Source organism: Eumetopias jubatus, unplaced genomic scaffold, assembly GCF_037043125.1.
Source record: "Eumetopias jubatus isolate StellerSeaLion01/CBP00866 unplaced genomic scaffold, mEumJub1_p1.0 scaffold_10, whole genome shotgun sequence".
In the NCBI taxonomy this organism is placed as follows: domain Eukaryota; kingdom Metazoa; phylum Chordata; class Mammalia; order Carnivora; family Otariidae; genus Eumetopias; species Eumetopias jubatus.
The window spans coordinates 91,954,555-91,968,499 of record NW_028274816.1 but is presented as its reverse complement, the minus strand read 5'-3'; the positions used below and the strand labels follow the sequence as shown (position 1 = coordinate 91,968,499).

Sequence of the window (13,945 nt, the reverse complement as noted above, 5' to 3'; positions counted from 1 at the left end):
AGTAAATGCTGAATTTACCAATAAATACCCATTGGTAAAATTTTCTGATTATATGAATACATAGAACAGAAAAAAATTGAATTGCTTCTTCCCATAAATAAATCTTATTGTGCCTTCCTGTAGTAGAGGGTGGGGGTTAGGGGAGTATTTGAAAAGTAAGTTAATTATGAATGAGTGGAGAACTCAGAAGAAAAAGTGGATAATTACCTATTAAAGTACAAATTAAATTTTAGATGGAAGTATTGGAGAAAAAAAATTTTAATGTAGAAAAAACCCCCAAAACTTTAGGAGAAGACAAATAGATAATATGACACAGAGTTGTGACAGGGGAAAATTAACTTTGGGGCATTAACTATGCCTTCCTCTACTCCCAAGAAAGAGTTTCAATTTTATCGACTAGGCTCTGGGGCCTGACGGGCTAAAAACAAATTGACTTGATTTATATTCAAAGGGTTATAAACAATGGGCAAGAGAGAAAATAAGAAATTCCAAAAGGAAAAAGATGATGAGAAAGTAGAGAAGATCTTAGCTCCAGTTTAGCTGGGGACACTTTTAAGGGTTCAGCAAAAAGGAATTTTTAAGACCTTTGCTATGTGTATGAACAAGAGAATGAGTGCATACACCAGGAGATCAGATCTGGGATTTTAATTTCCATTTTGCAGGTTTGAGATGACAGTAAAATTACCTAATCATTCAGATACTAGAGTGCTGATTCTTGTCTACGACCTGCACCAAGGCATATGTTAACTTGGTTTCAGAGGTTACATGTATTATATGCTACATTTTGTTCAAAGAAGAAATTTCATTTATTTTTAAGAAGCTGTTTATTCACAGTAATAATTTTGCAAAATAATTTTTGCTGGGTGCATAAGAAATGCATTATTTCAAAATGATAGATTATGAAATTTTTTAAAATGAAATTATATTAATGGAACAAATAGGCATAGGGGATAAAATCCTAAAATAATAGCGTAATGGAGATAAAGAACACGAAACAAATAAAAGTCTAAAAGAAAACTATACATATTTTAAAAACAGAATACCTGAATTAGAAAATGTTTAAAGAAAGACACCAAAATAATAGGCTTTGAAAAGGATAGACCTATTCAGATTCTGATGCACGAGAAGGAATTATGTATGAGTACAATTTGTGGATTTTATGTGGGCAGAAAGGAATATAAGTATATTAGTTCCTGGGATGATATATACATTCTATATAGGAATTTAACAATAATTATTTAAGAACCATTTTTAACTAATTTTATGAGCTTATTTTACCAATTTTTATGATACTCTATAAAGCATTCTTTTTAGGCTGATCGTCCCACAAAAAGAAAGAAAAGAAGAGGTCATCCATCAACTTTATACTGTTTCCTACTTCATATTCTTGAGATGCAGAAGAACAAGTTTCCTAGAGCCAAATACTAGCAAGAGCTGTTTAATGAGCTATCTTAATGTCTGTGAGTTCAATTCAAACACTAAAAAACATCATGTTCAATAACTGTTAGAGCTGTTTCCTTCTCTCTCCACACCAACCAACACACATACACATGCACACACGCACACGCCCTATCTTTATAAAAGAGAAAAACCAAAAGAAATACAAGTTATTTTTAACTAAGATGTTTCTACCAAATATTTCTGGCCAGACCATTAAATAGTGAGATGAAAATGAGGAGATTCTATTAATTTTGAGACCGTTTCCTTTCCTCTGTCACCAGAAATGCTTCTTAAATTAGAAGTAAACAATAATAAGATATTATCTTATAAGCAGCAGAATTGCCTTAAATTCAACTGTAACCACACTATGATTTACCAGTCAAAACTCCCTCAAAATATAACATTAATATCAAATAGAGAAGAGTATCAAGTGCCAGAATGAAGAAAGTAACCATCATTATGTATGACTCTCCAGACGGATTGGGAAAAATAACACCAATCCCGTAATAATCCGTGTGTAAAATCTGAGATTAAAAAGAATAAAATAACAGAATATGAACCTATAAGGCTAAAGGGTTTTTTTTTATTAAACAGTGCTGCCTAGAAAAATATAGTTCACATTTTAATAGCCTTTTCTTCAAAAATGCACAGTGAAGTTGTTAGTAGTAGTGTTGCTTTTTACAAATAAAATTATTGTCACGAAAGTGGGAAATGCTATCTGAGAAAGTAAAACAATTGAAGAATAGAAATTTAACTGACTAATTGATTACCACATAAGTTTTAAAGAAGGGAATATAGAGAAGTGGTCAAGGAGCCAAAAATAACATATTGTAGGAAGAGAAACTAAGAGCAGGCAGTGAAACTGGAGGACATATAAAGGAAATATAAAAATGCTAAGGATAAGATATTGTAGAAACACTCAAATATTAAATAAGTATTGAAAACTTGAAGAGATTCATTTTAAAGATAAGAAAGATAATAGTTCACATTCACATAGCATGTGTCAGGAACTGCTCTAGCATTATATGTAGAGAATAATACAGTCAGCCCTCCCGTTTACCCCCATTGAGGTGATTTCTACTGACACATCCCATTCTACAAAGAAGAAAGGAAGGCTACAGAAGTCAAGTGACTTGCCCAAGTTTACCCAGCTGGTACGTGGGCAGAGCTGAGACTGATTCATGCATTATTACTTATTCACTATTACTCATATCTCCACGTTTTACTGCCTCTTCAAATGGGGACATAAATCAGACAAACGGAGGGGTCAGATAATGGGCAATTATTTTTCTTCTTTAAACTTTCTAGGATTTTATAAATCATCTATCTGCTTTGCTTATTACTTTGATGAGAATTCACAAGAGAATGCAGAACTTCTTAAAATACAAGGTGACTGATCACTAAATTTCATGAAGTTATCAAACTCTTCAAAATTTTGAAAATCTAATAAATAAAATCATAAAATCATTGTGCTCTTTACCTGAGCCATTCCAGCAGTGAAGGCAAAGGGGCTAAAAAGACCTAAAGTCCATCCCAGAGATGAAGGAAGTTGTCTGTATAATACAGTGAATCCCAGACATCCCCAAAATACAGTGAAGAGAAACCCAACCAAACCAGTAAGGATAGGTTCCTTTATCAGCACACTCAGGAGGAAAGCCAATGCTATCTGAAGGAAGAAAGAAGAGTTCCAAATGGTATGCTTGTCCCTTTGAGAATCATTTTTATCAATAATAATCAATTTCTCACATTGGCAAAAACTTTCTCAAAACATATAGAAAGCAAGATATCAAATTAGTGACTATGCCATACCGATATCCTAAAGAAACATCATTTACTCATATATCTGAGATGTGAAACAAATTAAGAGATATGTTTTGCCAACTCAGCAAAGACAGGCCATATAAGACAAAGAGTATGAATATCACCATGAAGCCAACAATTACTACAATTTGGATAGATGTTATGATCAGAGCCATAAAAATGGACAGGATAAATTCGAAGCCAGCATACATAAATCCCCAGGAGAGCCTATGGTAGAAACAAAGTGTTACTTCAGAATGTCACACACAGGTAAATGTTTGGAGAGGCAATATGCACAACAGTTATGAGTACAAGGTCTGAAAGCAAACACACCAGAGTCAAATTTACTATAAAACTGTGGCTTTACACTTTCTAGCCATGAGGTCATAGGTAGGACTTTTCCTTTCTCACCCTCATCTATGAATTGGAATTAATTGTGGTAGCCACCTCATACGGTTGTTTTAAGATACTGTGTGTGAACTCTTTAGCTGAGTTGTTATTATAATTACAACTGTTGAATAAATTTAAAAATTCATATTACACATAATCTGATTCTTTCAGTCAAGTGACTAAATATGAAATGGAAATATAATAATCTCATCTTTAAACTCTTATACCAAATTCTTTTTGGCATGACATTTTTCTTAATGTTTAATTGAAATCTCTCTGATATAAGGAAAGCTCATTTCATTTTTTATCCTTATATGGCTTTTGACATTAACCATTCAGGGTATTGTTTTTAGAAATTAGAATACTACAGTGCAGCTAGAAAGCACAAAACTAAAGGAAAGCAAAAGGTGTCCTGGGAGTTAACAGCTGTATAATAGGGATCCTGCATCACAGTGGTCAAAGCATGGTTGTTTTTTGAAAATTTGAGGGAATAGATGGAAAGATATGTTTAAACAGGAAAATGGCTCTCACTGTTAAAAACTGACCTTTCACGAACACACCAATAAATTGCCAAGTACCCTCTAAATTTACATAGGGCTTTCAGCTCAAGTGTGGAACTTTGTGCAGATGATGCATTTGAAATCTTTTTATATCATTTTGTGCAGTACATAAATTGTTTTACTATCACATGTAAATAGCATTTTCATGTATACAAACAGTAATAAGCTTAATGATTATAGTTTTTCTAGTAAGGAGATTCCTCAAAAAATTACAAATAGAACTACCAAATGATCTAGCAATTCTAACTCTGGGTATTTTTTTTTTTTTTTGATTGTATTTATTTCTTTGAGACAGAGGGACTGCAAGTGGGTTGGAGCAGAGGGGGAGAGAGAAAGGATCTGAGGTGGACTCCACACTGAGCGGGAAGCCCAACGCAGGGCTCATTCCCACGACCACCGTGAGATCATGACCTGAGCTGAAACCAAGAGATGGATGCTTAACTGACCGTGCCAACCAGGCACCCCTCTACTTCTGGGTATTTATCTGAAAGAAATTAAAACCCTAATTCAAAAAGATATATGTGCTCCCATGTTTATTGCAGCATTATTTACAATAGCCAAGACATGGAAGCAACTTAAGTGTCCATCAATGGGTGAAAAGAAAAAAAAAGTGATAGATATTGATACACACACAATAGAATATTATTCAGCCACAAAAAAAGAAGGAAATCTTGCTATTTGCAATAACAAGGATGGAACTTGAGGGCATTTGCTAAGTTAAAATAGACAAAGATTAATATCCTATAATCTCACTTATACATAGAATCTAAAACCAACAGACAAACAAACTCATAGGTACAGAGAACAGTTTGGTTGTTGCCAGAGGCGGGGGTGGGAGAAGGCAAAATGGGGGGAGGTGATTAAAAAGCACAAACAGGTTATAAAATAAATCATGGGGATGTATGTGCAGCACAGTGACTGTAGTTAATAATATTGTATTATCTTTTTGAAAGTTGTTAAGAGAGTAGATCTTAAAAGTTCTCATCACAAGAAAAGAATTATAAATCTGTGTGGATGATAGATGTTAGATTTATTGTGGTGATCATTTCACAATATATACAAATATTGAATCTTTATGTTTTTCACCTGAAACTAATATAATATTATATATAAATTATATCCCAATAAAAAAGATCATAGTTTTCCTCTCTCATGCTCTCATTATTCAATTTGAAATTTTAAAAATCTTTTACAAAACTGAACACCTAACAATCTTATTCAATTAATTTTTTGAAGCTAGGGTAAATCTTTCATATATTAAAACATCTACTTCTAATAATTAATAATAATTTTTCAAAAGAGCTGGTCATAGAGTGAAGTAAAGAGAGCATGAAGTATGAAGATTAGTTAAGAAGAAGAAAAGAAATAAGAAAAATGGACTGTTATGTTCAATGAATTAATAAGAATATTAGACATATGTAAATTCCAATATAGGTATGAAAGCATAAACCAAGTCAAATACAATTATTTTCTATGCTTTTGTCATTTGTACATTGCTGGCTGGAATACAAAATGGTATATCTACTCTGGAAACCAGTTCAACAGTTTCTTATAAAACTAAACCACCATACAACCCAGAAATTATACCACTGGGCATTTACCTCGGAGAAATGAAAACTTATGTTCATAAAAATACCTGGACATCAATGTTCACAGTAGCTTTATTTGTAATACTCCCAAACTGGAAACAACTCCTCCCTCTTTCAAAGGCTGAACAACTAATCAAACAGAGATACTGCTACCATGGAACAGTCCTTAGCAATAAAAAAAAGCAAACTACTGATAAATACAAACTTGGATGAAATGTCAGGAAATTGTATTTAGTGGGGGAAAAAAAAGCCCCAAAAGTTATGTGATTCCATTTATATAGCATTCTTGAAATGTCAAAATTATAGAAATGGTGAAGAGATTGGTGGTTGGCAGGGGTTAGAAATGGGGGATAAGGAAGAGAGTTGAGTGTGGCTATAATGATGGAACAATGGAACTGTCCTGTATCTTAACTGTATCAATGTCCACAATGAGACTGTGATATCATATGACAGTTTTGCAGATGTTATCATTGGGGGAAACTGGGAAAGCGTACATGCAATCTATTTCATAAAACTGAGTATGTATCTACCCAAAATAAAAAAATGTTTAATTAAAAAAAATTGTAGTTACCTGAAAAGCTAAGACTAAATGATGTTTTAAAAGGAGAAAGAGTGGTTTGTACCAGGTCAGTATACATTCAGTAAACTATAAACAATTGGGAGGATTGGGAGAGCATGTGGGAAAAAAAAGTACTTTAACTGCTTTCAGTTATATTGAAATAATATTAGTATTGTTAGACATATGTATATTTCTGGATAAAACAAATGAATAATAGGGATGTTCTAATTCTCAGATTATCTGTTTCTCTCCTGGAGAACCAGAATTCTCAGTACACAGGAAAGGAGATACAGTTGTAATATGGGAGAGGCTACGTAAAAGCTCTATAGTACTATATTTGAATTGTAAATATCAGTGTGAATTCATAAGGCATTTATCTTTAATGTATGTTATTCTGTATACAAAATGTAGAAAATATATCATGATTCTATCTCTGCTATTGAAAAAGGCTAGAAACAATGAGCAATCCAATATCAAAAAATATTTCTAGTATGCAATGCTCTTGAAATACTTTTTCTAACTAAAAAAAAATCTTGCCACACAAAATAGCAAGGAATCTATTTTTTTCAAAACCCACTTAGAATCTTGTCAAAAAGAATCAGAAACCAACCTTCAGCTCCCTTTGACCAAAGATGGGACAGTCTGAGCTTCAGTAAGAATAATAATTACAATGGCTTGAAACCTATTAGACATGTTTAGATCCATCAGTTTATAATGGTATTTTAAAAAATCAGTCATCTTTGAAGAACGTTAGGCAAACAGTTAATTATCTAATAAAGGAAAAAGTTAAGCAAAAAATTCTGTTTTCAATCATTTGTTTTATCTCTGTTTTCCTGTTCCACCCTCTTAAAATAATAGTTTGCCCCAATAGGAGCTAATCATAACTCATGTATATTTAAACCAAATTTTCTTACCTGTTTCAGTTCTATGAAACAGAACTGTTTCCGTTCTGAACTGAAATTGCTAGAATTTCATATAACAGAAATGTATAGTTGGAAAGGGATTACTATAAATAATTCTCATGATCTAGTCACCATGTTTTATATAAGAAATTACTCGAGATCCTTTGAAAATTCTGCATTCTTTTTTTGTTGTTGTAGTTGAAAATTGAAAATTCTGCATTCTTGAGCCTTATTTGGGTTAAGAAGATTGTAGCAGAATTTGTGTGCAATCAGGAAGAAAGTGGAAGAGGATAAAATATACAAGAACTGTGGGGACTTTATAAGAAATATATCAGTTTTACCCCAGTTATTGGGGAATTTTCTTCAAAGTTAAATTGTCAAAGCCATACTTTTTTATGCGTATTATTTCATTTTAAAAATCTCTTTTCCCTGTGTTTGAAGACACTCTCCCCAATAGCATGTAATATTAACTATTTTTTAAAAAATCTCCAGCCAATGTAAACCCTGCTAACTTGGACAGTTCTCTATCAGGAAAACTTTCGAGCTGTGTTTTTTCTCACTTTGAGGTACTTAGCAAATTGGATCCAAATGTAATGTTTATCTCAAAAACACTGAAGACAATATGGTACGCATTTCTGTTGGCACATTTCACAAACAGCTTTTTCTACCAAGGGAAAAATATCGCCTTGTCACTAATTTCATTTTATTCATCTTTTTGAGTTATGTAGCACAGTGTCTAAAAGAAAGGGGTTTCTTAGGCAAAAATCTTAACTTTTCTGTGCCTTGGTTTTCTTGTGAAATAACAGCACCATGAACTGTGAGTGATCCCTGGAATAGAGTAAGTTCAGTGTTCGCTACTATTACTGTTATTATTGTATACTCTCTCAAAGTCTATGGGGAAAGGGACAATAAATAAATGGAGAGACAGATTCATTTTACTCTGTCTTGTGCCTTACAAGCAGCAACACCGTCTGTGCTAAGCAGATTAAAGATATTGTCTCATCTAATCCTTAGTCTTACTCAAAGAACATCTTTATTGACTAACCGCATGAATTGGCTTTAATAACATTATGGCAAATTAGTTTAATGTTCAAATTTTTCAATCCCTTCTTCCCTGCTTCCCTTCCATGAAGGGATAGAATTACCCGTTTACTGATCCTGGGCTTGGCTCTTTGACTTGCTTTGGCTTTATGGTGGGCAGAATACACTTTTTTGCGCCTTGACTTTGGATTTGTCCACATGACTTGCTTTAACTGATGGGATTTTATCAAATATGACTTGAGAAGGAGCTTGAAATGCGTGGTGCAGCAAGACTTGCTCTCATGCACTTCTGTGATTGAAGGAGAAGAATGTGTCCAGCTATGCTGCTGACCCACGGGGGATTAAAACCACATGGGGCAGGCTTGATGCAACCTGTAACTTGGATCCAAGCCCAGCCAAGCCCAGACTAGATCTGCCAGACTCCAGTCATGCCACAGACAAATGAGAGGAATAAATGAGTGTTGTTTGAGGTTACTGGGTTTTGGGGTGGTGTTTTATGCAGCATCTTTCTGGCAATAGCTAACAGATACAAGCACCATATTTCTATTCTGCAATTCAAGGAAACATAAGCACAATCCTTACTTGATTTCTACTGCCAGCATCTTAAAATGTAATACAGGTAAGCTAATTAAATTGAATGCATGCAAAAAGCAAACAAACTCCTGAATGCATCTAATTTCTTTTATAATCTAATGGGTTTCTCTGTTTATTAATGTGTGATACAGAGGCAAGAAAGCAACTTAACTCACCAGAATGCTGACTCTCGGAGACTCAACACTGTCATCAGTTTCTTAAACTTTTTTCTTTCCCGTGTAACATTTAACGAAGGGAGATACACAAAATGGGAGAAATAAACCATACAAATAAAAGTAAACCACGTATTTATGATTTCTCCATTAGAAATGAAAGGCAGCATCGTCATATTGATTCCAATAACTGATGTCAGCTGTTCCATCACAGAATTTGTTGTGACCTAAACTGGAATGTTAAACAAATTCATTACATTAACTATAGAAAAATATATTAGAAAACCATACACATTTTGTTTCTTTTCATTTTCAGTACTTATATATTTCATCATTTAAAAATATGGTGAACTATTAACATCATTAGAACATTCTGTTTTTGGGTGTTAATTCTACCTCTTTTTTTTTTTTTATGTTAGTCACCATACATTACATCATTAGTTTTTGATGTAGTGTTCCATGATTCATTGTTTGAGTATAACACCCAGTGCTCCATGAAGAACGTGCCCTCTTTAATACCCATCACCAGGCTAACCCACCTCCCCACCCCCCCTAGAACCCTCAGTTTGTTTCTCAGAGTCCATAGTCTCTCATGGTTCATCTCCCCCTTTAGAACATTCTTGATGACTTCTGGAATTAGTAATGTTGACATTACTTGTAAGAGTCATTTAAAAAATTACTAGACGTCTGTCATGCCCAATATACTGTGATGGGTGGTGGAGAGATAGCAGTGATCCACAGGAACACTCCTCACTCTCATGGAGCTTTACGTTTCATGGTGGAGCAGAGAAGGAAGGTGAGACATCAAACAGCCCATTGCACAATCAATAGTTTGATCATCATTGAGGAACTGCATTAAAGGAGAAGTAGAGGGTGTTCTGAGAACAAAAATAGGGAAGGCTTTCCTGAAGAAATGACATTTATTTATACAGTGACCTTACCTAAACAAAGCTTGGGCAGGGAGGGAAGTTGAGGATGGAGAAGAAAAATCTGAGTAGAGGAAACGGCATTTGCAAAGGAAGGAAGGGGTATAGTGCATTGGAGGCACAGGAAGGAGGTCCTTGAAGCAAAACTGACAGGGGGAGAGGTAGGGAGGAAAGGAGGGAGAGAGATGAGGCTAGAGAAATAAACTACTCCCACAGTTCAGGCAAAAGATGGTAATGGCCTGGACTAGTGCTGGTGGCAGAGTTGAGAAGCACACGGATTTCAGTTTAGGATTCACAGGGCTGGATGAGAGATTGGAGGTAATGGGTAAGGCAGAGGAAATTTTCTCTGATAATTCCTTAGTTTTTAATTAATTGGTCACCTAGGTGGGTAGCCTTGGCATTCACTAGGATAGGAAAATTTTTAAAAGACTCAGCCACATGAAGAGAAAAATACCCACATTCAGTTTTGAACATACTAGTTTAAATCGTTTAGGAAGCATCAAAGTAAAGATATTCAGCAAACAGTCAGATACATCGAACTACAGCAGAGGTTAGCAAACTACAGTCCAAGGACCAAATCTAGTCCACCACCTGCCTTTGTAAATAAAGTTTTTACTGGAATGGAGCCATACTCATTTCTTTATGTACTGTCTATGGTTTCTTTCATGTTACAACAGCTGAGTTGAATAGGTACCATAAAAAAGTTTGGCCCCCGGAGCCTACAATATTTATTACCTGGTCCCTTACAGAACAAGTTTGCTGGTCTACAAGTTGAAGTAGGGTTCTTAGAGTTATCAGCATGTAAATCGTAATTAAAGTTACAGAAATAAAAAACATTGTTTAGAGAAAGTATATAGCATGGGGAAAGATGCCTAGGTTAGAAACTTGTGGAACTACAGATTTAAAGAAGCATGAGTGTGAAGCTGGATAAGCTGGCAAGAAGACTAAGAAGGAATGGCTAGAAAAGTGCATGAAAATCAGGTGAAGGCTACGTTATTTAGTTAAAAGATCCAGTAAAATAAGGAATGAAAAATGTCAGTTGTTCATTGACATGGGAGTGGCTACCGACCTCAGAAAAAGCCATCTGGGTGGTGTGGATGGGGACAGAAATAGTTCTGAGTTGAATGGAGCCTAAGTGAAGGCAATCTTTTCAAGAAACTTAGCTGTGGAGGGAGCTAAAGTACTTGCCTGAGGAGGAAAGAAGGAAAGATCCTGTTAATATGTGAGGAAATCAATACTTTTCAATCCCAAAGAGAAGAATCTAGTTGAAAGGGAAAAATTGAAAAAGGAGGAGACAGAAGGGAAGATCCGTTGTGCAACCTTACTAATAATGTTGGAAGGAAGAGGATCCAGCCCGTGGATTGATGAAGGACATGAGATGAGGCAGAAAGAAAAGGATGGGTGTAGTGAGTAGTAGGTCTATAGTTTAGCAGGGTTTGTGTTGGGAAGTGGGGATATTCCCATCAGTTTCTTCTTTCTCTGAGAATAAGAGGCAGAGCATAATCTCCTAAGAGTGCAGGGGCAAAGTGGAGGAAGAGGTAGAGACTGAAGATACAGAGAAAATACAGAAAGTATAAAATAGATTACTTAAGTAAGGCACTTACTTCTATAATTGCAGCATCAATTGCAGTTTGAAATGCCACAAACCCATTTTGCCAGTATCTTGTCATGTAACAAAAAATTTTATCAGCAGAATCCCAACAGTGTTCTTTAAGGGAGGAGAAAAACATGCCTGTCATTATACAATGGAATCAATCAATGGAATTAAAACCTTAACTTTGGCTCTAAAGTGGAAATACCTACATGCCTGTTCAGAGCCCATGATTATATAATCTAGAGCATTTTTAAAGCATTCTGCAAAACTGGAAGAAAGAAGCATATTATTGAATGTTGGCCAAAATAATTCTGTAGTAAAGACTGATCACTAAGTTGAGGAATAAAAAGTATATTACTTCATTTCTTGATTTTCTTAATGTTTCTATCAGTCGTTCCCAATTGGGGATTTGATGAAGTAGCAAAAAAGATTGAATCAATTCTTACATAGTTACCTGCATGTTCAGAGTTTTCTTCCATATTTGGGATTTCATATCCCCAACTAAACTTCAGCTGATACATGAAAAAGTATCATTAAACAAAATTCCCACCATTTCATGATGGTTTTCTGAAAGTACCATATCCATCATTTCTTTATCAGCAATCCTGATTGTTCTTCCTGCCATGTATGAAAAAGATCAATAATCATATCAACTCATCACTAGAGAACATAAAATCAAGTTGCAATTATTTAGGTTTATTGGTGTCACACACTATCCCTAAGTAGGTGTCTCTAAATTAGGTACTGGAAGTCTATCCTATTGTCTTAGGCTCAATGTAAATATGTGAAAAGTTATAAATGACATGTCTTTTAAAAACCATTTGCACGGGCGCCTGGGTGGCTCAGTCAGTTGAGCGTAGGACTCTTGGTCTCGGCTCAGGTCATGATCTCAGGGTCGTGAGCTCGAGCCCCTCATCGGGCCCCGTGATCCATGGGAAGACTTCTTGAGATTCTGTCTCTCCCTCTCCCTCTGCCCCTCTCCCGCTCTCTCTATAATCAATCTTTAAAAAAAACCCATTTGCAGCAATTTTTTGCTGTGATTGCATTTTAGTAAAGAAACTGAATCTGTGTGCCTATATACATATATGAAAATATATGTCTATATATGTGACCAGGTGTACACATTATCCTAAAAAGATACACACAAATTTAAATGGGAGGTATGGTAGGGAGGAAGGTGTGGCTAGGATAAAAGCAAAAGCTCTCTCTTTTCTTTTTTCTTCAGTTTTTATTGCTTAGCTTTTTTTTTAGGGTGGCTATTACCTTGGTGATTAAAGTAATTAAAAAATTAAAAAGAAAAATATTCAAAATAGTCAATGGAAATACTTAAGAATTTGGTGTTGTTTTTTTTTTTTCCTGCCAAGAGTACTAATTTCTGTCACATGGAAATACTATGCCAGTAGAAATAAACTGCATGCAAAAAATCAGAGTACAAAAATCACAAGTGAAGTTACAGTCCACCTACAGGTTCTTTGGAGTCAAGAACACTCCTTAGAATTGAGCTCAAAAAATTCATAATGGATGAGTTCATAATCTGCAGAAGTAATCCACCCAATAAGTGGTTAATTGATCCATTACTAATGGAAACTTCAGAAATCTCTGAAGTCCAATATATGGCCTCCTTTTTAAAGACTTTTTAATAATTTCATGTATTATGTTCTAAGATTTTTATTAATTTTAACACAGCATTTAAATCTTACTCAGGACAATGTCTACATGGAGAAGGAAAAGGTATTTATTTTCACAGTGTAGCCATATCTTTCAAAAATATTCATCCTTCCAAACATGGAATAAGGCTGTGACATTATGAGGACAATGCTAACGTCACTGATTTTTCTCTAGCAGTATACAAACAGTGTGAAGGGCAAAACATGAATATTTGGGCTGAACTAGCATCACATATGAGATATTCCTGCCAAAAATGTTCAACCTGAAGTTAATCGTGTCTTTCAATCTAATTTTCTGCTTAAATGTAAGAAGGCAAAGAAAGGAATGAGTTAAATGACAGCATGAAGAAGGAATCAGATGAATACAAAACATGAATATTCAACAAGATATGAGATGGTCTCATTGGTTTCAGGCTTATCAAAACCAACTTTGAAAGTATTTTTCAGGGGCACCTGGGTGGTGCAGCTGGTAAAGCGTCCCGACTCTTGGTTTCGGCTCAGGTTGTGATCTCAGGGTTGTGAGATGGAGCCATGTGTGGGCTCTACACTCTGGACAATCTGCTGGAGATTCCCTCCCCCTCTCCCTTTCCCTCCCACTTGGGCTCACTCTCATTCTCTCTCTCTCAAATAATCTTTTTTTTTAAAAGAAATTTTCAGGAAGTTTAGGAAATTGAACTTGAAATGAGATGATTATATGCAATTTTTGCTAATTTTGTGAAGTATATTAGTGG

At 34.9% G+C, this 13,945-nt stretch overlaps 1 protein-coding gene across 1 annotated transcript in view; it reads right to left on the bottom strand.

Moving 5' to 3' along the window:
• LOC114216114 (ATP-binding cassette sub-family A member 10-like) overlaps positions 1-12,175 on the bottom strand; it is a gene marked incomplete at its 5' end in the record, with an annotated part of 58,646 nt that extends 46,471 nt beyond the window's left edge. The window contains 7 exon segments of the mRNA XM_088027055.1: positions 1,817-1,964; positions 2,921-3,102; positions 3,323-3,468; positions 9,031-9,254; positions 11,558-11,661; positions 12,002-12,065; positions 12,068-12,175. Coding sequence (XP_087883181.1) covers positions 1,817-1,964; positions 2,921-3,102; positions 3,323-3,468; positions 9,031-9,254; positions 11,558-11,661; positions 12,002-12,065; positions 12,068-12,175 — 976 coding nt within the window.
• Between the last annotated feature and the right edge of the window lie 1,770 nt (positions 12,176-13,945).